Source organism: Saccopteryx leptura, chromosome 3, assembly GCF_036850995.1.
Source record: "Saccopteryx leptura isolate mSacLep1 chromosome 3, mSacLep1_pri_phased_curated, whole genome shotgun sequence".
In the NCBI taxonomy this organism is placed as follows: Eukaryota; Metazoa; Chordata; class Mammalia; order Chiroptera; family Emballonuridae; genus Saccopteryx; species Saccopteryx leptura.
In genome coordinates this window covers 303,189,470-303,214,912 of record NC_089505.1, presented here as the reverse complement: position 1 = coordinate 303,214,912, position 25,443 = coordinate 303,189,470, and the positions used below count along the sequence as shown (strand labels likewise).

General features: G+C 40.8%; 1 protein-coding gene and 1 pseudogene across 4 annotated transcripts in view; both read left to right on the top strand.

The window, feature by feature from the left end:
* KCNB2 (potassium voltage-gated channel subfamily B member 2) overlaps positions 1-16,695 on the top strand; it is a 377,988-nt gene extending 361,293 nt beyond the window's left edge. For all 4 annotated transcript variants that reach the window (XM_066378890.1, XM_066378888.1, XM_066378889.1 and 1 more), the window contains one exon: positions 10,615-16,695. In XM_066378890.1, coding sequence (XP_066234987.1) covers positions 10,615-12,771 — 2,157 coding nt within the window. In that variant the 3' untranslated portion in view covers positions 12,772-16,695. The remainder of the gene's footprint in view (positions 1-10,614) is intronic.
* LOC136402022 (U6 spliceosomal RNA) lies at positions 3,285-3,374 on the top strand (annotated as a pseudogene).
* Positions 16,696-25,443: the final 8,748 nt, after the last annotated feature.

Genomic DNA, 25,443 nt, shown 5'->3' with positions numbered 1-25,443 from the left:
CCTAGCGAAGAGGTCCACAGAGGGACCAGAGAGGGGTCTTGAGAGATGGGAGTCAGGCAGGAGGGGGAGAGAGTTGGGGTTCGGTAGAGAAGGAAAGATTAAGAGCAGAGGTTTTAGGTGAGGTTTTTCTGGCCAAAAAGGGCCTGCACCATGTAGCAGGTGGCACAGAGATTAGGACGGGAGCACGAATAACTAGAAGCCCTGAATGTAAGGGATCTCCAACCAGTTCCCAGTTCTTTTGGCGATAGTTAAATTGGTGAGGGTGTTAAAACCGAAAGTCCCTTCAGGAGGCTACCTGGTCCGATTATCCAGTGGGTTCTGTGGCCTGTCCACAGCAGAGAAGAAGAACAGTTTCTTCTTCTTTAGGGAGGGAGAGATTTCAGATAAGGCAAATCCAGGAGTGTTTTTGAATTAGGTTTAGATTCCTGTGCCTCTATGGCCACCCTCAGTCCTCGGAGTGGTCAGAGTTGAGAATTGGCATCCCGCAACTCAAGCTCTGGCCACCAGATGGATAGGTAAAGTGGATGTGCTCAGGACATCTCCACAGGCACACACACACTCAGAACGGAACAGAAAAGAGGTCCCTGACGCAGCTGCGGTTTCGGACAGGGAGTCTCGGCAGAAAGAACTGAGGGGAGGCTGGAGGCAGGGGACTTACCATACTGTGTGCCGAAGTGGGTGGAAGGTCGGAGGTCCTGGTTCTTTCTCGGAGGGAAAGGGGAGAGGAGCAGTCCTTGCGGACTTCTGACTCCTCCCAGGTTTCGGCACCAAATGTAAGGTATTTTTCCCCGCTGAAGAAGAAGGAAGGGGCCAGAGCCACAAAGTGTGGAACAGCAAAGGCTTTATCGAGTACAGCGCATCCCGCCTGACAAGGTTCTCTGGTCCCGGGGACAGAGGCCAGAGGAGTTACATAGGGTGACCCGCGTGGGAGATATTTAAAGGGAGAAATCATCTAGAGAAACAGAACTAACAGAATATGTATATATGTATACATGTGTATCCATGTATAAAATAGGGTGGTCGAGCTAACATAACGTGGTGAAATCTCACTGGCTGGCAGACAGCTGCTCCCCTCCCAAGGACTCCTGGGAAGCTTCTCCCAGTGTGCACAAGTGTGGGCGGCTCCAGCTAAAGCTCCCGGGTCCAGTTCTTCATGCAACCCTCCCCACTGCTGACCACCTCACAGGCAGCATCTTAGAAGTTTGACAACTGTCAAGAAAAGTCCAGTCTGACCAGGCGGTGGTGCAGTAGATAGAACGTCGGATCGGGATCCGAGGACCCAGGTTCAAGACCCTGAGGTCGCCAGCTTGAGCGCAGGCTCATCTGGTTTGAGCAAAAGCTCACCAGTTTAAACCCAAGGTCACTGGCTCCAGCAAGGGGTCACTCAGTCTGCTGAAGGCCCACGGTCAAGGCACATATGAAAAAGCAATTAATGAACAACTAAGGTGTCGCAATGCACAACAAAAAACTAATGATTGATGCTTCTCTTCTCTCCATTCCTGTCTGTCTGTCCCTGTATATCCCTCTCTCTGACTCTCTCTCTCTCTCTCTCTCTCTCTGTCTTTGTCAAAAAGAAAAAGAAAAAGAAAAGTCCAACTTATTTGACTTTGGGTGATGGACACATGACACAATCAACAGTTCAGATGCTATGGAGATGATCACCTGAAACTTGTGTATTCTTATTGATAAATGTCACCCCATTAAATTTAATTTCTAAATTAAAAAAGAAGAGTTCATCTTGGGGGATTTTTCTCAGTTTGTTTGTACCGAGTCACAGAATCATTCGTGCTTCTGACCCTCCTAATGATGCCACACACATGAATGTGCTCTTTGTAGGATGTTGAAACAATCACCATCCAGGCGTTGGGGTCACACACAGAATAAGCCACTGCATTCTTCTTATGGCCCAACAGGAATAGATGTATGATTTGGGAAGTTCTCAAATAAATTAATAATTAACACTTTTAGTACTTTATACTTGCAAAGTGCTATCATGTGTTTTATCTGATTTGTTCTTCTACTAGAGTCATCTAGAGAAACAGAACTAACAGAATATGTATATATGTATACATGTGTATCCATGTATAAAATAGGTAGAAAGGTGTGTGAGTGTGTGTGTGTGCGCGCGCGTGCGCAAGTGTGTGTGTGTGTGCTCGAGAAAGACAGACAGGCATTAAGGAATTGGCCCACACACTTGTGAGGACTGGCAAATCTGAAATCCACAGGGCAAGACAGTGCGCTGGAAATTCAGGTAAGAGGTGATGTAATCTTTAGCCCTAAATCCACGGAGCAGGCCAGGCAGACCGCAGACCTGGGGAGGGTTTCTGTGTTGCAGTCTTGAGGCACAGTTGCTTTTTGGGGAAACCTGTCTTTGTTCTCAAGACCTTCAACTATCCCATGAGGCTCATCTGTGTTATGGAGGGAACTCTGCTTTACTCAAAGTCTACTGATTTAAATGTTAATCACATCTAAAAAACACCTTCACAACCAGCTTGTGGACTAGTGTTTGATCAGACAGCTGGACACCATGGCCTAGGCAGGTGGGCACATAAAATTAACCATCACAGTCCTCAATACAGTGCTACATAGTATTCATTTTCCACATTATCTAGATGGGAATTTCTGAGTCCCCAAAAAGCTACATCCCATATTGCAATGTCCTCCTCCCACCAGGCACTTATTAGACTCCCTGACTCTTCGTTTCTTTGTCTATAAAGTGAGAAATGGAGTATTTCAAAGATTTCTTCTTGAGTGTGCTATGATTTTTTTATGGTCCAGGTGCCAAGGTAAATGAAATTCTGCTCAAAGGATGCACTCCACTCATTCTCTTCTCGTGTCCTCCCCCCAGATCTATCACTCACGCATGACAGAGAAGGGTTGAAGCACCTGTATTGTGCTTTCTCAGGAGGGAGGCTGAGCAGCCTGCTGAGGGGGAGCCCCAGTCCCACCCTGGGGACACGGCAGAGGCAGGGACTTCCGGTTCCTCCATGCTGACCTAGCCTCTACTTCTTCAGACCTCTGTAAGAACAAGTCACCTGAAATGAGTTTGCCTGGTCATTGGAGGCAGAATGAGACTAAGGGTCTCTCCATCTCTCTGTTGCTCCTTTCTTGGCAGAGTTACTACAAATAATATTAACGTTCCCTTCCCCGGCCTTCTGTGTAATGGCTTGCTTCCTGAAATTGAATCCTTTCAAATGCAGAAATACATCATGGATAGTGAAACAAAGCTTATTTCAGGAGATACTGGGAAATAAGAAAACACTGCCTTTGGTCGTAAGATAACCAGAAGTTGTCCTCTCAAAGAATTGTTTTTGTCGATACAGAGAAGATTTGCATGGCCCCTGCGCAAGGATGACATGCAAAGAATTATTTTTGTATGTGAGAATAAAAAGCCAAAAGAAGAATCTGGCAATAGGTAGAGCTGGGTTGCTTCCTGCACCCCCTCCCCAGAGGAGAGACGTTATGCAGGCTTAGGGCTGATGTCACCTGGAGTGTGGATGACTAAGTCTTTGCAAGCCCTTCATTCAGCAGCCCCCAGTGGGGCAGGTGGTAGGGGGTGGGGAGAGAATTGAACTCCTGGGTCCTTGTTACCCATAGGGCCAGAATAATTAAAAGTCAACTGAACTTTTCAGTGACACTCATTCTTGGCCTATTTCCTGTTATGCAAATCAGCAGAGCACTCTTAAGTATGGAATCTCTTTTGTCCTAGGAGGGCCAAGGGAACACCTGAGAGAAGACAGGACTGGCTGGTGGTGACCGGAGGGCCATCGGCCTTAGAGGATAGTGCGTGTGCTCAAGGAGTCTGGATACTAGAGCTACAGTCAGAGACGGTTCTTCCTCTGGCGTAAATCAAAGCATTGACTTGCTGGTTTGTTGCGTCCCAACGTCTTCTGGGAGAGCTGGAAAAAGAGGATGGCTGGGTGAAAATCAGGAGAGCCTTAGCAACTCCTCCCTTCTCTCTTCAACAACTGTTTCAGTTTGTAGTTTAGAGGCTTGGAAATACTATTGTGCTCTGCCCTTTTTCTGAAGGTAGACAGTTAATCACGTTACTAATAATACTTGTTGCGGTCCTTTTCCTTCCTGTGAACTTAAAGAAGTTGATTTCCTCCTGAAACTTCTTGTCATTGTTGTTTCCCCATGTTGTTTTCTATTGCCAATCTGCCACTAAGAAGGTAAAGCATAAATTGCTGTACAGCAAAGAGCTTAGAACTAACTCATGGCCTTTCACCTCTCAGCATGTGTTTGGGAAGGAAGGAAGGGAGGGAGGAAGGAAGGAAGGGAGGGAGGAAGGAAGGAAGGAAGGAAGGAAGGGAGGGAGGGAGGGAGGGAGGGAGGGAGGGAGGGAGGAAGGAAGGAAGGAAGGAAGGAAGGAAGGAAGGAAGGAAGGAAGTTGGGAGGAAGGGAGGAAGGAAGTTGGAAGGGAGGGAGGGAGGGAGGGAGGAAGGAAGGAAGGAAGGAAGGAAGGAAGGAAGGAAGGAAGGAAGGAAGGAAGTTGGGAGGAAGGGAGGAAGGAAGTTGGAAGGGAGGGAGGGAGGGAGGGAGGGAGGAAGGAAGGAAGGAAGGAAGGAAGGAAGGAAGGAAGGAAGGAAGTTAGTTGGGAGGGAGGTCAGAGAGGGGAGGAGGTTGGGGAGAGGAGGAGGATGAGAGAAAGCACCTGCCCTGACCTTCAGAGGAGGGCACAGAAATCTCCACAGGTTTCTGTGGAGATGTATGAAAGGCAGAAACCACAGGCTAAACCAAAAACACAAGGCTAGTGTGTTCCAAAAGGAAAATTTATTTTAAAAATGCCTGGTTGCAGGCGGGCTATGACCAGCAAAGGGTGTCAGCCTCAAGGAAGGGATGGGACAGGGGTTATATGGATTGGTCAAAGAGCCTTACCTTCTTCTATTTATACTTAGCAGTGGCACCACAGCCCCTCAAAATTGTTTGTACTCTAATTCAATTGTCCCTTATCAGCATCCAGCTACAAGGGAGGTCTGAGCTGGATTACTGAGTAGGAGAGTCCTTCTTCCCTCCTTCAGGCCTGCAGTGTTCTTAAGAAAGATGGTGGCTGAATAGCCATTTCATCTATCCATTTGAATGTCAATGAATAAAAGCAGATCATCACTTGGGAGGCCCAAGCTAGAAAACTTTCTGCATATTTTAAGACTCAAGTCAAGTCAAGTTCACCTGAAGCTATTACATCTCTTTTTTTCATTGAGGTATAGTTTACATATAATATTGTATTAGTTTCAGATAGACAGCACAATAATTTCATACCTGTGTATATTGTGAAATGACCATCACAGTAAGTTTAGTTAACATCCATCACTTCACAGTGACATTTTCTTTTCTTGTGATGAGAACTTTCAATATCTACTCTCGTTGCAATTTTCAAATATATAACACAATAGTGTTAAGCCTAGTCGCCACAACATACATGACATCCCAGGACTTATGTATTTTATAACTGAAAGTTTGTACCCTATGACCCCCATCACCCATTTGACCCATGCCCCCCCCACCATGTGACCTCAGTCTCACTGTTAAATACCATTGGCAAACTAGATGGTTCCAAACTAAGACAAGTGAGCTACAGTTGTCTGCATTTGGCATAAAAACCACTGCTTAGTGAGAGAATTTGATTGAAATTGTTGAAAGTATGAACATTAACCTCACCAGACAGTGGCGCAGAGGCTAGAGCATCAGCCTGGGACACAGAGGACCCATGTTCAAAGCCCTGAGATTTCCGGCTTGAGCGTGGGCTCATCTGGCTTCAGCACAGGGTCTCTAACTTGAGTGTGGAATCATAGACATGATCCCATGATCGCTGGCTCAGCTGGAGCCTGCCAGTCAAGGCACATATGAAGAAGCAATCAATGAGCAACTAAGGTGCTGCAACAAAAAATTAATGCTTCTCATTGCTCTCCCTTACTATCTATGGGTCTGTATGTCTGTCTCTCTCACTCAAAAAAAATAATATATATTATATATACACTATATATAATATATATATGAATATTAAAGAGGTCTGCAGTTATATTTCAATGTAGGATAAAGAGTTTGTGTTCTTTATTTCCTCCCAGTTCTGGCCAAAGCCTTTTCCAGACACAGTCCCAGCCGTCCTTATACACATCCCATTTTCCGCAGAATAGGATGCTTCGTGTGCAGGATCTAGTTTGATCCCCCAGAAACCTAAGAGGTGGTGAGGCAATAACAAGGCACTTCATTTTGAGGGTACAGTAACTGAGGCATGAAGTGGAAACAGGCTGGTCCCAGTGACCAATGGCTGTAGAATCATGTGTTTTAATTCCTTGTCCTGCACTCTTTCCACCATAAAACACCTATTATCTTTCAAGGAAATTAAATCAACAAGTTGGTAAATTGAGGCAAGTCTCCAACTGTCTGACTACCTGTCACAAACAGAAATCAATGTAACTAAGCCCTGGCTGGTAGCTCAGTGGATAAAACATCAGCCCAGCATATGGACATCCTGGGTTCAATTCCCAAGCAGAGCACATAGGAGAAGTGACCATCTACTTCTCCACCCTCTTCCTCCTTCTTTCCTTTGTCCCCTCCTGCAGCCAGTGGCTTGATTGGTTCAAGCATTGCCCCGGGCACTGAGGATAGCTCTGTTGGAGCACATCAGCCTTGGGCACTAAAAATAGCTCAGTACTCAAGCATCAACCCCTGATGTGGTTGCCAGGTGGATCCTGATCAGAGCACATGCGGGAGTCTGCCTCACTAAATTCTTCTTACCTAAAAAAAAGAAAGAGAAAGAGAGATAAAGAGAAAGAGGAGAGAGAGAGAGAGAGAGAGAGAGAGAGAGATAGAGAGAGAGAGAAAGAAAGAAAGAAAGAAAGAAAGAAAGAAAGAAAGAAAGAAAGAAAGAAAGAAAGAAAGAAAGAAAGAAAGAAAGAAAGGAAGGAAGGAAGGAAGGAAGGAAGGAAGGAAGGAAGGAAGGAAGGAAGAAAGAAATGCAACTTTTAGAACCTCTTAATACAAGTGCTGGGGATCCTATTCTTAACCCCACGTGATCCGGGAATGTCTGTATCTAAGTGAAAAATTAAAACCATCATCCAGGTGATTCAAAAGGGAAGAAATCTTTTATCCAGAAATAATGCCTATTTCTAGTAACTAAATGCTTGGAAGATACAGTTCAACATTTTTCAAAGCCTTCCCATTTGAATTTCTTATGCAACAAAATCATATTTTGGAAATTCAACCTAAGTGACAGGACCAGGTGTGTGACTCTGCCTGGGTTTGGTTTGCAGACATGACTGGACTCAGCAAAATGTTTTCGTTTAGAAAGAGAATCACCAAATGTTCGAGGTGAAGGGAACCTTGGAGATGATCTAATTCAGGTCGCAAGGGGGTGGACCAGAGTCACACAGATAATTGTTTGTAATTTCTGCCTCATTGGCCACATACAGACAGAAGTCTGTTTGCTGGAGCTGAGAGGAACGAACAGCTCTGGAGGGCAGTTGTCGAAGGTGACAGAATTAGAACCCCAGTTCCTGCATAGTTATTATAAACAGAGAAATACCTAACTGCATGAGGGTTGGTTTTCTGTACTAAATAAAGTAACTCTCCCTGTTTGAAAGTGTATCCTGTAGCTTAGAGCAAAAATTCACATTCCTTATATTTATTGTGATAAAAAAAAACACACCCTGCAATAAAACAATAAACTTGCATTTGACTTATTGCATTACATGTCATCCTTGGTATATATATTGAAGGATCTGTCTCGAGGCTTGTCTTTCTAGAAGAACTCCAAGTTTCACAAGATATTTAAATTAAGCCATTTCTTTACATTGAGAGGAATGGGTCTTGACAGATTGAATTTGAACATGAGACAGAAAGCAATGCACTTTAATAACTTATAGGGTTTTTTAACATAAATGTGGGGTTCCTCAGGGCTTGAATGTTTGTTTTTTTCTTTAATAATTCTTGTTCTTTAAGATTGTACTCCAGCTGTGGCCGGATAGCTCGATTAGTTAGAGCATTGTCTCAAAGCACAGAGGTTGCTGGTTCGATCTCCAGTCAGGGCACATACAGAACAGAATGATTTTCCTGTCTCTCTCTCTCCCTCCTCTCTCTCTCTCTCTCTCTCTCTCTGAAATGAATAAAATAAACATAAAAAAAAGAATATACTCCAAATCAGGTTGTGCATGTGCTAAATTTTCAGGTGTTGAAGGTAGCCATATTTGTTAAGTTTCCAACAACTAGACCACAGACTGAATTAGTAATACAATATTTCATTATTTCCCCAAATTAGCTATCAAAGTAAAATGACCTACAATCTAACTGTGATTGGGGAGTCAAGGAAATCTGAAGATTTACCTTGGGCCTTCCACTTTGTTCTTTGTCCAAAAGGTTGGAAGACAATAGAATGGTTTCATTTGTATTTATACTTTTCTCCTTGCTCTTTGAAGGATAAACATCAGCAAGATACATCCAAAATGAGCAGGTGAACAGAGAAGACATGGAAAATCTAGAATATGGATTATCAGTACAAGAATGATGGCAACCATCCCGATACTTAAAATGCCCAAAGGTGGTTTAGTAACAGTGTGACCTAGAAAATACAGAGCAACCCAGTTCCTTATGGTAATAGTCTAAGAGTGGATGGTCTGACTGGTGCTTCCTAAGGAATATTTTAGTGACTGAATGTTGTTAATGTCACCTTGCCATTAACCTCTGAGGGTAGAGATTCAAGGTGAGCATTCCCAACTTGCTTCTAATAAACCATCTGAGTCCATTATTGTGGGTTTACCTAAACCTTCTTGAAGGGATTTCTAACTTCAGCCTTTACAATTTCCTAGATTAGGTGAAGAGAACCTTTATAGTAATTAACTGATCTGCACTTTTTAAAAAAACTCTGCAGTGTACTCAAGAAAAAAGAAGTTAAGTCAGTTTTGTTTGAGAAAAAAATAAAAGAGCTAATAAATAAATATTGTTCTTTAAGTTAAGGAACTATAAATCTTTAATATCTGCAACACATTCTGAACTATATTATGCCATGGTTTTTTACTTTATAGCAATTTAAGAAGAAAGTTAGGAGCTGGAAGAAAAAAAAAAAGAGGCATAAGAGGAGAAAAGGGGAAAGGTAAGAATAATGACCCAGAAGTAAAGAAACTTAGAAGGATAAAGAAAGGGGGGAGAAAGAAGGATAAGAGGAGAGAAGTTCGGAAGTCCTGATGTCGGTTAGAGATAAACTAACTTTTTTACAGTCTGATGTTTACTGAGCTGTGTGGCCTCAGGATGTTTAACCATTATCTTTTGAAATGTGTACTAGATACTGAATCTCTAAGCGGTAACTGTCAGAGGTACAAATAATAACTGAGACCAGTGACATCTCCCAGTCATTCACAAAGGTCAGATGAAACCAGGCTGGACCTAACATGGGTAAGGAAGGTTTCAGGTTTCCTCCTTCTCCAAGAATTGTGTGCTCTACGTACACAATCTTTACTAAGCAAATTAGTACTTCCTTCTACTGCCCTCAGTCTTTAATCTCCAAACTTTACCTATCAACCTGGAACACTGGGTTAAAGTGAAGAAATTCAACTTGGGCTGTCTGTATCTTACATGGTTTTACAGATTTCCCACATACCTGTTCTTGGCCTTCATCATTCAAGACCAAAATCCTGTTCATTCCATGTATTTAGTGATGTCTGTATGCCATGTAAACTTCACAACAGCTATGAAATAACTATGATTGTTGACTTCATTTGAAGGAAACACCAAGAGGTTAAATGACTTGCCCAAGGTCACACAGTAAGTGATAAAGCAAGACTGGAGTTTCTAACGCTAAGATCCAGTCACATGACCCTCATTTTCCATATTATTGACCCCTCCCACATCCCTCCACGTCTGACCTGGGGCTGCTGCTCCTCCACCTGCAGTGTTTGCCCCACAGGCAGGTTCCCATGGACAGTATTCAGGTTCTTCTGCAGGAAATCTTCCTTGATGAATGAATGAAGTTGCTCATACTTTTCCTCCCCTGCCCAGGGCTGCCCGAGGTCCATACCTCCCAGGATGAAGGCTCGCCTGGCTGATCCTGCCGGCAGTGCTACCCACACGCCTAGTATTTGTTCTCAGAGAAGCACTGTTATCCCGAGCACCGGGCTATCTCCCCTCATGTCACTTGGCATTCGTGTTTTAGTAGAATAAAATTTCTAGAAACCATGAATCCTCTCTAGCTTATGTAGCATGCATAGTGATTCACTAAAGAAAACACAAACAGGAGGAGGGGCAGGGGGATTATTAAGAGAAAAAAAAAAATTACCGATACCTAAGATAGGAAAGATGATTACTTCCCCAAAATGATTCCATGGGGCAGTTATTCTCACAAACATACTTAAGAATGGGTAAGGAAGAGGAGAACGGATTTTTTTTTCGAATCACGTAGGTCCTGAAAGTTAAATGGATATCCTGCGTTAGGCTTCTCAGTCCAATGAACTGGCAAAACGTGAATGTGTGTGTATTGGTTAGGGAACTGCAGGTGGTAAAGTTACCTTCCTGGAATATTTTTGGGCAGTCCATCTCCTTTAAAGAATGGTGAACCCGCATCTCCTAGCTGCTGCCTGAAGCAACCATGAGGATTCGCTCACTCGGCTTTCTTCTCTCTTCCAGATCTTGGCCATCGTGTCCATCTTGTTCATCGTACTCTCCACCATTGCTCTGTCTCTCAACACCCTCCCGGAGCTGCAGGAAACAGACGAATTTGGACAAGCCAATGACAACCCCCAACTGGCGCACGTGGAGGCCGTGTGCATTGCTTGGTTCACCATGGAGTACCTCTTACGCTTCCTGTCCTCGCCCAATAAGTGGAAGTTCTTTAAGGGCCCACTCAACGTCATTGACCTGCTGGCCATCTTGCCATATTATGTCACTATCTTCCTCACGGAGTCCAACAAGAGTGTGCTGCAGTTTCAGAACGTGAGGCGCGTGGTCCAGATCTTCCGCATCATGCGCATCCTCCGGATCCTGAAACTTGCCCGACACTCCACCGGCCTGCAGTCTCTGGGCTTCACTCTCCGACGGAGTTACAACGAATTGGGCTTGTTGATACTGTTTCTGGCCATGGGGATCATGATCTTTTCCAGTCTGGTGTTTTTTGCTGAGAAGGATGAGGACGCTACTAAGTTCACCAGTATCCCGGCATCATTTTGGTGGGCCACCATCACCATGACCACTGTAGGCTACGGTGACATCTACCCAAAGACCTTACTGGGGAAAATCGTGGGCGGCCTCTGCTGCATTGCGGGGGTGCTGGTGATTGCCCTTCCCATCCCAATCATCGTAAACAATTTTTCTGAGTTTTACAAGGAGCAGAAACGCCAGGAGAAAGCAATTAAGAGGAGAGAGGCTCTTGAGCGGGCCAAGAGGAACGGAAGCATTGTCTCTATGAACCTAAAGGATGCTTTTGCACGCAGTATGGAACTGATCGACGTGTCGGTGGAGAAGCCAGGAGAGCCGGCCAAAAGGAAGGACTCGGCTGATGATAATCACCTGTCTCCCAGCCGGTGGAAGTGGGCCAGGAAGGCTCTGTCAGAAACCAGCTCCAACAAGTCCTACGACAATAAGTACCAGGAGGTGAGCCAAAAGGACTCCCACGAGCAGCTGAACAACACTTCTGCCTCCAGCCCGCAACATCTGAGCGCCCAGAAGCTGGAGATGCTGTACAATGAGATCACCAAGACGCAGCCTCACTCCCACCCCAACGCGGACAGCCAGGGCCCGGCCGAGAGGCCGTCTGCCTCTGAAGAGGAGATCGAGATGGAGGAGGTGGTCTGCCCCCAGGAGCAGCTGGCCGTGGCGCAGACCGAGGTCATCGTGGACATGAAGAGCACCTCCAGCATCGACAGCTTCACCAGCTGTGCCACCGACTTCACCGAGGCCGAGAGGTCGCCCCTGCCCCCGCCCTCTGCTTCTCACCTGCAGATTAAGTTCCCGCCTGACCTCACCGGGACAGAGGAGCACCAGAGAGCCAGGGGCCCCCCTTTCCTAACTCTCAGCCGAGGAAAGGGCCCTGCAGCCCGGGATGCCACCCTAGAATATGTCCCCCTTGATATAGCCGGAAACATCGATGCCAGCGGCCCCCAAAGTGGGCTCCAGGGCCTGATGCCATCTGACAGTGCCTCCGAGAGCCCCAAGAGCTCACTGAGAGGCAGTAACCCACTTAAGTCCAGGTCTCTCAAAGTGAATTTTAAGGAAAACAGAGGCAGCGCCCCGCAGACCCCGCCCAGCACGGCCCGGCCGCTGCCCGTCCTGGCCACGGACTTCCCCGGGACCGCCCCGCAGCTCATCAGCACCATCCTCTCAGAAGAACACCCGCCACGGGGAGACAGACCCTTGCTGGACGCCGAGGGGTCAGCACATTGTCAGGGACCTTCCACTGGACTGACCCCTCGGTTTCCCAAGCAGAGACTCTTTCCCTTCTCCTCAGGAGAGAGGAGGAGCTTCTCAGAAGTGGACACGGGCGAAGACGATGACTTCTTAGAGCTCCCAGGGCCCGGGCAGGACAGGCAGACCGACGCCAGCCCCAACTGCTTTGTGGAGAGGCCTAGTGACGGGAGAGACCCTTTACGAGAAGAGGCCTGTGTGGGCCCTTCTTCCCCCCAGGACACGAGTCACCACTGTAGGCAAGACATTTACCATGCTGTGGCAGAAGTTCAAAAGGACAGTAGTCAAGAAGGGTGCAAGATGGAAAACCACTTGTTTGCCCCAGAAATTCATTCCAACCCAGGAGACACAGGTTATTGTCCCACACGTGAAACCAGCATGTGACTAGTTACAAAAGCAATAATTTAAAAAAAAAAAAAAAAGAAAAACTTGTTTCTTAAAAATGCAGTTAATAATGCCTGTGAACTAAAACATGGGAAGGCCCCCCCCCCCCACCCCCAGAAAAAAAGAGCATAAAAATGTTATTTTTTTTGCATGGCATGAGCTTTAGTTTAAGTACTGTTTAAAGAGTCAAGATTGCATTTTGTAACAAACAAAAATGACTAAGGACCAGTGACCAAATAAAGAAATAAAGAGAGCTCTGTTAGGAACCAGTATTCTGCAATGTCTGACATTTTTGATCCTTTCATTTCAAATTATAGACAGATTTTTTTTCAGCTTTCCACTTTTCTGTTACCACAAAGTTTAGAATTTGCACATGAAAGGATGAAATGTCATTGCATGCGTTCATTATCACGAGGAGCCAGGTGCTCTGAGCTTGTAAAACGTCTTTTATGAATATTGGGGCCGGGATGCAAAAGTGTCAAGAACCCATGGAAACAGTTTCTGGTACTTCCTTCACAGCTACTGCCTGGAGGATCTGTACAGACTTCTTGTTGCAGAATTGCAACCTCTTCTTAAACCATCTTCCACATCTTGCTTTGGGTTTATAAAGCTCTTCTAAGCCCACCTGTTTAAAGGAATACAGTATTTTTATTTCCTTGTGATATATTCCTAAGGCACATTTTTCTTTTTTGCTCCTGCTTAGTTATGGCATTTGTGATTTTATTTATAAATCATGAACACAGTCAAGATTTAATGACCAGATATCAAAACTTTTAGAATTGGAAGCTTGAAATCTTGCCAATCAATCATATATCATGCCACAGCCTTGTTTAAAAACCTGAAAATAATGAAGCAGTTATATCATACAGCTAAACTTTTTTTAAAATGGCACTCCACATTTGGAACTCAGTTTGGGGTTATTTTTTTTTAATTGTATATTGGTCATCTAAAGATGACCGTATTTTCCACTTGTATCCAACATAATCCATTCTATCTCTGCCAAATGGAAATTCCAAAGAGTGACTTGTAACAAACTAAAAGCAGAGCTATTTAAGTGAGAGTGCCATCCCCTCTCATAGCTCAAGTTGGGTTCCAGAAAGCATCCTGACCTGGTAACGGGTCACCCAGTATTTCCCAGTGGGCAGAGAGCACACTGCCATTTTGGGAGGGCCACAGCAGCACCCTCTAGTAACTGCAGGAACTGGGAACACCCCCACCCACGTTTCCAACATCCCCAAGGGGTGGTCAGGATTACCCTTGTGGAAACCACTTTCAGAATTTTCTACCAAGGATGATGAAATCCAGAGACATGAAAGCACTTGCTGGTGGTTGCCCCGCTGGTGAAGTCTGTGCTAGAACCTGGGTTGTTTGACTCCCCTTTGCTTCACAGGAAATCAAGGCTCTGGCTCCTGCTATGCAACTACCAGAAGTGTGATCCTGGACCAGCGTTGAAAACCTCTTCTTTGTTTCAGTTTTGTCTCAAAAATACCCAAGACAAAATTATTCCTAAACTCTCTTAAACCTTCCAATTAATATAATTCATTGGTCTCTCAGGAATGTCCAAGTTTTGCCTCAGCATAATGCATGCGTGTGTATGTGTGTGTGTGTGTGTGTGCATGTGTGTGTGTGTGTGTACAGAGAAATAGTCAGGAAAATTCTGGGCCAAATTTAGAGCACAACTTTTTGTTTAAAGAAAGAAAATATTCCAAATTTTATTCTATTTTTAAAATTTAAAAATCACTGGAAAAAAAAAGAATAACCCAAATATTTAGAATCTAACTTAAGGAATAAGATTTCCTTATTAACAGAATCTGGTCATTATATCTCAGATAAGAAAACAAATCTTGATCCTAGTTGAAATCCAAGCAGCCCTACTGCTAAAAAGTAATTTTAAATATTTCTTTTTCACTGTGCTTAGAATTTCTTAATGCTTTTTATGTTTGTTTCAAAACATAACCTTTCAGCGTTATGGTCCTTAATCATTGATATTTACATTACTCTCATTAGTGTCGAAAACTAAGTGTCAGTCCATTTTTGTAAATCTAGAGTGTTTGAATTTTCTATATATAGTTTTTCAAGTCAAACAGGTATAGCTGCTGTTAGATGACTAGCAAATAAGTTATGCAAACTATTTCCTTTATATCAAATCTCACAAAGCAGTTATTTTCTAATGTCTCTGTATTTTTGAATCTCAATTTTTAAAAATTTATCTGCACACATGGACTTGTCTCATTGCCCTGACAACTCACTGATGTCCACCTGTCAATGTGTCTGCTAGGCCTTCTACAGAGAACCCTGCTCCAGAATGCTTCCTATTAGAAATCTTGCCTCTATTCGGAATCCTAGGCATTCCCCTCTGGAAGTATTTCTTCCTAAAACCTTTTTCCCCTTTTAGTATTTTTTTAAGTTTTAAAGAATTTCCAAGAACATCCTATGGAAAGCTTACTCTTCAATTTGTAGCCCCTCCGAGCCAAAGGTCTTCAGCTAGGAAAACAATTAAATGCTCCTCTAATAACACTTTGACTTTGGTGTTTTACAGGGAGGCAGTTCAGGAACTGAGGGCTCCCAGAATGCATCTGGGCAGCACTTCTAACCCTTGTTAATGAACTGCACCTGATACTGAGGATGAATGTTAATGCCTGGAATGGTCTGGGAATGTACCAAGCACAGAGCTCTTTTAAAGTCTTATGTTTTACATTAAAAATTCATGGAAATGCTGCATTTCGCTCCATACCATATGTTTCAAATTAAAAGAAGTGATGTTTTATAGTTATTATCAACTAGTAAAATTGATATTGTTATAACTTCAAATACCTCTTTTGTAACCCCCTGGAAAATGTATCATATCCCTAGTTTGAGAAGTACTGTCTGAATGGGGAGACATAGATTGATTCCTTGAGGGTCTGAAGGTTTCTGTGGCTGGGAAAGTGTACTCAATGGTAGCTAGATCAGTGACCCGGGACAAATGACAATGAGTAAGAAACATTTGAATGAATGGAATGGTTACTTTGGTTCTTCAGATTGTTTTAACAACCAGTGCAAATTGCCACAAGATTGTTTTCACTCAAAGACTGAGATCAATCATAAAAGGATAGATGTCAGTGCATGGATCAATGTCTTCAGTTGGATCACAAACACAAGATGACTGAGTGAGTCCCTGGAGTTGACGTAATAAGTCTCTAAACATTTTCACCAGAAATTTCTCCACTCCGGCACAACAAACTGTTTTGAAGCAAGCATTTAGATCAAGCACTATCCTGATCCGACTAGGTTTGGTAACAAGGAGAATATGGGCTTAGTGTCTGTTCCCATTAATTTCTTGTCAAAACAGTCTCACATATAGACACAGCCTGAGGAAAGTTAACAATCCAACTATTAGCTCTTGAAATTTGAATAGCAAAAAAAGAAGAGCCTATTGTGTGTAAAGTATTTTACTGTTTCTTGTTGCTCTTAGTCCTCCTAACAGCCTCCTGCATTACATATTATTTATTTATCAGTGAAGGACCAAAGAAGTTATATATTTGGCTCAAGTTCACAAAAGTCACTGGGGAATAGTAGAACCTAGCCTCATCCATGTCATCTGGCTTCAAGTCCAGCATTCTGATATATCACAGTATGTTTGATTAGAGGTTTTTTCCTATTAATACCTGAAATTATGTAAATAAAACTAGAGTTGCAAAAAAAAAAAAAAAAAAACAACCCCAAAAAACTAGAGTTGCATTTATGGTCAAGCAATTTGTTTAAAGCAACCATGGATCAAACCAAATGGTGATGGCTGAAGATAAATGCATCTTTAGCACATATGTTTGCCACTTTAAAATTCTGGTTATAAGGGACACATCCCTGTTAAAGAAGAGAATTTATAGCTCATGATGTAACATGACATGCATGCTAGGTGGAGGGCTGAAGGAAGCCACTTGATTTTCTGAAACCAAAACAAGTAGACTTTAGAACTACTTCTATAGTCTAATTTAAAAAATAATCAAATTTAACATTTCACTATTTATTCATTCAGCAGATACTAGATGAGCACCCCCCCCCCCCCGTATTCTACAGAAAGAACCAAACTTGGTGCTAGGGTACAATACCAGCCTCATGGAGCTTCCTGCCTGGCCCATCTAAAACCAACCTAAGGATCATTTGGGTTACTGAAAAACGTCTCTTCTGAATATGGAAAAATCTCTCAATTATCAAATCAGGGAAGCATATGATAGGAATAAGTGAAATGCTTTTCTGACAAACTTTCCTTAGGAAAATGAGGAGTGGTATAAATGGAAGTTTGATCCATAATTATTTTTGAATCACAGTTTAGATTTACATATGAGATAACAAATTGTTACTCTGGCTGAATGAGGTATATGTTCTTTCTTTATTATCTGATAAATTGAAAAATAATTTTTGAGTTCAATGTTTCTTGTCAAATAGCTAGTGAATAGTCTATCACTAATAACTAGAGCAAAATTTAATACCAGTGAAAATCTATAACAAACTTTATATTTTAATAGTGTGTTGATGGTTATATGGTTAAAAGCAAAGCATTTTAATGCTTCTTATTACTTCCTATTGACTATAGGCAACATTTTAGCAATGTACCACTATTTTCTATTTAATTTTCTGAATTTTAAATGAAAGATATTTAAAATTCAGTATCCAAAAATAAGTTAGCTTGACTCAAGGGATTTATTTACTAGGTCCATGTGAATTTGAAAATATATTGGTTGTTTTTCCATTACCACTGTCCAAAGGAAGAAAGGAAGGAAGGGAAAGGAAGGAAAGAAAAGGAGAGGGAGGAGAGGAAAGGAGAGGAGAGGAGAGGAGAGGAGAGGAGAGGAAGGATACAAAACCTAAGTTTAAAAAATAGAAACATTCACAGCATAGATAGCATACAATGATGGGATAAACATCAAATAACCGGAAAAGAAGGAAAAAATTGAAACATTCAAAGGTCTAACCCCACTAAGAAAGAGGAAAGGTCCCAACTGCAGAATCTCTGTGAACATTATATATTATTGTACTTCGTGCTTATTGTAATATACCGCTATCCTTTAGTGGCTTTAGTAACCATTTTTTCTATTTGCCTTTTGAAATAGTCTGACTTCATTGCAATACATCTTTATGTACCATTGACATTAATGCACAATCACTTCCTTGATAAAGTGTAAAAGGGTTTAACCTATACATATACTTAAAAATAAAGGAGGATGGGGGGATCTCTTTAATAATAAGACAGCAAAAAATACAAGTACAAATAAAGGAAGAAAGATTTAAAAATATGTAAGTAAACTAAATGTATTTTTAAGCAGAGAAATTTATATTAGGTATATATATATATATGTTTGTGTAAAATTTAGACTGAATACTTATTATTGACATGAAATTTACAGTTGAGACCGTAATTCCAATTTTAATTTCTTTCCTGAAGAAATTGTTTTCTATCATCTAACAGATATCATACTTCCAGATTGCTGCGGTAAAATTTTTCATTCAGCAAACATTTATTGTCTACACATTTCAGGAATTAATTTATGTACAGTTCATTTCCTCAATTTTATAGTCTAGCAGAGGTTTTATATTTAAAGAGATTATTGTATACCAAAGTGAATTCCAAATCCAAAAGTGAACTGGAAATAGAATGACAATATGTTTGAGCTTGTTATCTACAAATTTCTATAGTCCACTTCCCCATCCCCATATTCATATTTATTTTAATTCCTTAATCTAGACTTTGAATAATCACCACATAAGCCATCTAAATACCCATGCTTAAAAATTATAGTAGCTGTCTGAAATCTAGTGACATTTATTTCACTGTAGATATGGCCAACTTCAGCCAACAGAAATATGATTCTAGCAAAAATGATGTTGAAAATAATAGTTTTTATACTTCCATAACTGCTTTGTTTGATTGTTTACAATCCTAGCCCATGGGCTGTGATAGAAGCCATCACAGCCAGCTGTGAGCTTAATTCCTATCTGAGTCATGCAGTTTATCTCGCATCCACTCTGGGCATTGCTGGCAAATGATATGGCCAAGTAGTGTTGCTTGTAGTTATATTTTTGCTCTGTTTAAAACTCAAAAGGATTTAAGGTGGCACACAAGGAATAAAAATAGATTTTCAAAACCAAGACTGGGGAAAACAGGCACAGGACAGTGACAATGGAAGAGGCAAACGCACAGCTTCAATATGCCAGGAGCCCGCCATCCCGTTTTTTATAATCCATGTTGAGTGCCCTCTAGTGGTCAGTCTTAGAGATTGTGGAATTCTCTATTTGCTGAGAAAGGATGCGGTGACAAATATTTGAAAGTTCCCTGCCATCTTCCACCTTCCATTATGCCTGCATGCAGCCAAAATTACATGTGCATCCAAGACTTTTTATTTCAGTGCTATTTCCTAGTTTCTTTTCTTATTCCAAAATACCTAATAAGAACTGTTGCACCCTCCACACAGCCACAGCACTTTCAGAATATTCCTACCTGCAGCCTCCATCGAAGCAGAATCACAAAGTTAGCTAAATACCTAACAGTGCCCTATTCTGTACTCCAGATATACACATATGCTACTTTGACCTTTCTACCATTAATGGAAAGCTAGAAGAGGACTCAAAATAGTGATGTGGTTTTTTTTTTTTAAGAATCATGGACTTGACAAAAAAAAAGCTATTGAGTTGATTTAACTACAAAACCCATCGTCTTCATTCTACCTGGAGATTACAGGTAGAATCTAAAATGCCCCTGAATTGACCCTGCAAAATAACAGATGATTCCTAAACGCCAAGAGACATCTGTGGGTGCCGGTCAGAAATTCTATTACAGCCAGATTTCTGCCCTCTTTAACCCAAAATGCTTCTGACATTCGTATTTGCAGCATATGGGTTAAGCTAAGATTTTAACCTGCAAATTATAACCACCTCATAATGTTTATTTGAAGTTAGGAGTATTTTTGTAAAGAAAACAGATACACAGAAAGTAATATGTATTAATATTACTGAATTACTTATCCAACAAAACGCTATTGCCAGAATTAACAAATATATATACTATGAAAATCTTACTAAAGAATTGGCAAGATCTTTGTATTTAGTTCCAAGCCAAGAAGGGGAAAAGAAAAAAGAAAGCAAACCTGCAACTTGTAAAACACTAGGTTTTTCACACAATAGCCAAGTTTCAAACTTATGCAATTTTAAAGAGGTACGATATTAAACCATTAAAAATTCAACAGTGAATGTATAAAAAGGGGTTTATTAAGCAAATATAAGGTTCCACTAGCACACTGAGGCATTTTTAATAACCTTTCATTTAACTGCGAAACGACTATGCCTGCTCTTCACACCTTGCTTTCAACTTGAAAGTTTTTCTGTCTTATGTCATTGCTGTGTGTCTGCTTGCTTGCTCAGTTTTGTCTGAAGAAGTGAGGGTAAGTGGGTCAATGTGTTTAGCGGACATAGTTATTGGACAATTTATTAACATTACCTACTGAGCCCTGCAGTACCATGGGAACCGTTTCTGGAAGTGACCTGATTTCACTTCATTTCACCTTCTTTTCAAGTGTCACCATCCTGGTTTGGAAACAGATTCTTTTGATTAAATCTCAGATCCTGCTCATCCAGATATTTTGTTCCTTGCCTGTCCTTTCTAAGGGTCTGCCTGATTATAGTGTTTCAGGTGTCAAGTCAAGGCAGGACTAAATGAGCCATTAACTATGGTTCAATGGCAACAAGCATTGCCATCCGGGGAAGATGAATGTTATCTCAGTAGTTTTTACATGGTTCATGGTCAAAACTATAATAGCAATTTAAACAAAACTTTAGCAAAAGATATTAGGGAATGGAGAGAAGACCATATGGAAAAATGGCTAGTTCAGTTGGTTTGTATCATCCCAATACACCAAGGTTACAGGTTCAATTCCCCCATCAGAGCACATACAAGAATCAGCCAAGGAATGCATAAGTAAGTGAAGTCAGTGGAACAACAAATTGATGTTTTTCTCTCTATCTCTTCCTCTCTCTCTAAAATCAATTTAAACTTTTAAAGAAATAATTTGGATTTTAAAAAGAGAAGAAAAAGAAAAAATAATTCATATTTGGATTAAAATACTTTTTAAATTAATTTTTTATAAAAAATATCTTTAGATGGTCATTATTATTTTACTATAAATATACGTTTTTTAAAGATTATTCTAAATTGCCTGACATGTGGTGGCGTGGCAGATAAAGCATCAACCTGAAATGCTGAGGTCACTGGTTTGAAACCCTGGCCTTGCCTAATCAAGGCATATATGGGAGTTGATGCTTCCTGTTCCTCCCCTCTTGCTCTCTCTCTCTCTCTCTTTCCCCCCCTCTCTAAAATGAGTAAATAAAATCTTTAAAAAGATAAATAAATAAAAATAAAGACTATTCTAAATTAAATGAGATGATATATAGTAAAACACCTAGCATAATGCTTGAAAAATGTAATTTTTCATTTTGAAAGTATTCCAAAAGAAATCATTTGACTAACATTTGTGTGCTAATTAGTCTTCTAAAATTTTATGTGACTTCCTACACAGTTAACATTTTAAATTTGTGTGTAAATATAAATATAAGTTTTCCCTTACTATTCCCTTAAAATAGCATTTTATTTGCTAAATTACCTATATATATATTCACCTTACGTGGCTTTAAAGGGAGGTTAACATTATTTGAACAAATAACATGCCATGAAAATTAGGTAATGCAGGTTTTTTTTCCCTTTTACCTAACAGCCTTATATTTTTAATGTTTAATAGACAAATGTTAATTTTTTCTAGAGAAAAATAAGCTTCCTAGAATTACTAAGTCTTTAGATATGTTATCTATTTGAAGAGTCTTTTACAGTTTTTATTACCACAAAATTAACCATACTTAGTCATTATGTGAATATTCATCACACTGCTCCATCTTTACGCTTTATATTTGTAAAGATATATTCCATAAAGTAATTTATAACCAAATTTGGTTCCAGATTTCCTATAATTGGCTATTTGCCAGAATAAACTATAAAATGAGGATAAAAGCTTTCAGTGTTAAAAATTCTCATCAAATGTCGTTTTTATCATCTAAAGTGTGCTGTCATCAGGCTTCAGCAGAGACTTTTTGTTTGTTTGTTTTATATTAAAATCTTATTCATCACAAAAAGGAGGAGGTTCATTTTCTATTTCAATTTGTGTAAAATGCCAGGTCACAGAAATTTAGATAGAGCCCTTATTTCTTAGGGAAGCATCGCAGCTGGGTGCTGCCCAGGACTGTCTATAATGCGGCACGCTGCAACTGCTCCGACTAGTTGGGGTCACCGTGGAGCCAGGGGAAGCAACGAACTCTGATATTAAAGACAGACTGGCTAATGCCCTGGCTGGGTAGCTCAGTTGGTTTGAGCATCATCCCGAAGTGCAGAGGTAGCTGGTTCAATACCCAGTCAGGACACATACAGGAGCAGATGTTCTTACCTCTTTCTCTTTCCTGCTCTCTCCCTTCCTCTCTCTAAAAATCAATAAAATAAACAATTAAAAAAAATAAAAAGGACAGACTGGCTTTGGGAAGATCTTCCATTGAATCTGCAAAGGAATTTCCAAGATAGGTTCAAATTTCACCTTCAGACTATCCAGTATCTCTCATTGGTAAACTGAAAATAAGATTTTGATTTTAAGGAGGGTTTTTTGGGGTTTTGAGAGTTTTTTTGGTTTTTGCTCAGGAATTTTGTGAAACTTTAGTATAATCCATTTTGGGTTTCCATCAGCTGTTAGGCTTTAAAAAATAATTCATGTTGTAAAGCATAATTGCATGACAATTTAGAGATCATATTACCTTTTAGTTATAGCCTAACCAATACTGTATTTCTACCTGACTTCTGAAAAAATAAATTTCCTAGCTTAGTAAATAATATTCAGATAAAGAATTATAATGCCCACCCAGCTCACAACATGTATTTATTACCTGTCTCTACGGAGCTTATGTGAAAAGTCAACATTGACTGTCCATGTCTGCTGCATTTAAAAGCTGCCAGCGTGAACATCTCACCTTACTACGTCAACACAGTATGTCATGGTGTCATGTATAGAGACAAGCACACTATGTGATTGTGAACTTACTTCACATTTACCCCCAGAGAAGTCTGGGGCAGGGCAGTTGTGCCTTTACTTCAATGGCTCACTGTTTGAATCATTTCCATCTGTTCATTCTTTACTATAAGTACGGACATAGTATTTGTAACTTTTTTCAGGTTGATACTACAAAGCTCTACATTGTATCTACAGTCTCAATATGTCAAGTAATCCAGTTTAAAAGTGTTGTCTGCCAGCAAAGTGCATAGAAATAGCAACTGGTTTTCCCAGATAATGGCTAAAATTATTTCCCATGGCCAGTGTAGACCTGCCTTAAGTGTTGTTGTTTTTTCACCACTATTCTGCGTTCAAGACAAGGAGGGCACCGTGGTGACTGCTTACCTGCCTGACATGGGCTCTTTTTGCTAGCCAAAGGATCTACATCCCTCAGAATGGACCACCTGGTGACGTCCAGTTGTCAAGGGTGTATATTATTTTCATTCTGGTCTCCAAAAACTGAACTTGGGTATCAACAAAATTGACATACAGACTTTTAAAGGCCAGCACTGGGGTGAAGGGGAGAGAAGATGAAGGGAGAAGGGAAGAGAAAGGAAAAATAAAAGGAAAGTTCATAGAGAAAGGAAAATCTCCAAATGAGTTAAATGGGGAAACTGAAGTCCATAATGTCACTTTTTAAGTCAATTGGCTTTGGGAAGGCCATGTTTGTGTGTGTGTGGATGTGAACGTGAGTGCGTTTAAGATCAGGAGGGGGAGCCTGACCGATCTGCTTTCTTGATTAGCTAGAGTCATATATTATTAAAAACACATATGCCTAACTTCCAAAACTCATTATTGCAGTGTTTAATGTTAGAATTATAACTTGCTGTTACACTCAGGACAACTCTGTGAAGATTCACAAAGTGATTTTACGAAAACTTATGATGAAGCTATAAAACTATGAGTAATTAATGCACATAAAAAGGCTTGCTGGGAATAATCATGGGTGATTTCTCTATAAAACTGGTTGATATACAACCTACTTTTTTTCTCAAGTTGTAGAGATTTTAATAGTTTCTATTAAGTCCCTAACATCTTCCTGATTAAAAACACTTAAACCTATTTTTAAAACCTAGGGAATAGAGAGTATCAGAAGTTAAAAGTTAAATTAATAGTTCTTAAAATTGCTATATATGTTAAGTAATACAATTTCATATTTCTAAGTTACACATGGTATTAGATTTATAGGTACAGTCACACGATGCATCACTCACTTTTATTAATGTTTAAGAGGGGTTTCATACTATTCCGCGAATGCTCTGTATGCTGCAAGGGAAAAGCACAATAAGTATTTTACTTTTTAAGATTTCTCAGTTGAGTTCTCCTGTCTTGACTACTCATTACAGTGTTAATGTTTCATCTTACACTATGTGGAAAATACTTTCAAAGCAAACCCTCAATAGAAGCTACGGCTTATTCATAAGTGGTAAGTCTTGTCTACTAGTCTCATTCATCTGCCGGAACATGCTTTGTCTCATATTTGCAAGCAAAGTGTTTTGTTTCAGTTTTTTAAAGAGGATATGATTTAGCGTATGTGTGTTTGTTCTCCATCCTACACCCATTAATACAATGCCTTTCTCTCCCATTCAATGGCGTTTGTGTCCATGTCCCCATTATCTGTTGCATTTTAACTCCATAAAGAGAAAATCTGATTTTGTATTAGTGGCTTTGCTGATCAACTCAATATTTCTGCATCAATCAGCATACTTAAATGCATGTAGTAGTCTGTACAATTGTTCGACATCAAAATACTTGTTTACTTTCTGTCAAAATGTCTATAAAATTGCTGGCATTGTTCTCCATCCCAGTCTGGTAGAATAAGCAAGATAGAAAATAAATGTGTAAATGAGTCATCTGTGTCACTTCAGTTCTCTGCATGAAGCCACTGCACAGTGAGCATGGCGTGCGTGCCCCCACCCAGCAATCATGGTTCCTGCAGACTGCGTTACTGACCGCTGGGCAGGGAGCTTTGGGAGGAAGTATGGGCTAACACTTCTAAGTCTGGAAAAACTGACAACTGGATTCATTGCCATTCAAAGTACTCTCCTTTTCAAATGAATCCTTTTAGCCTCCCTATGGATGTATGTCACTAGGTGTGTATTTTTTAAAAAGTCAATGCATACCCCCTTGCTAGAACTCTGGATGAGCTCATCAAAAAATTTTAAGATAGTCCCCCACTGTCATTCCTGAGACCAATTTAGGACACTCCTTGTCGGGTAAACCAAGTCTTAACTCCTGACCCCAGGGCCAGCTTCATGGGTATGCGACCTGTGTAGTTATACAGAAATGCAGGTGCTCCGAAGAGCCCCATACCTAATTTGATGCCCTGGTGTCACCATCTTCAAATTCTTAATAATTTTTGAAAAAGAACCCCTGTCTGTTCAGGTTGCATTATTTCACCAGTTATAAACCCAGTCATGTCTGGCCAGTGAGGCAAATGAGAAGACTGCCAATGAGGCCGGCTCTCCAAGGCAAGAGGTTAGCAGATAGTGAGGAGAGAGGCTTACTTATTTAACAAACTCGTATATAGCACCTTACCATGCACCAAATCCTAAACCTG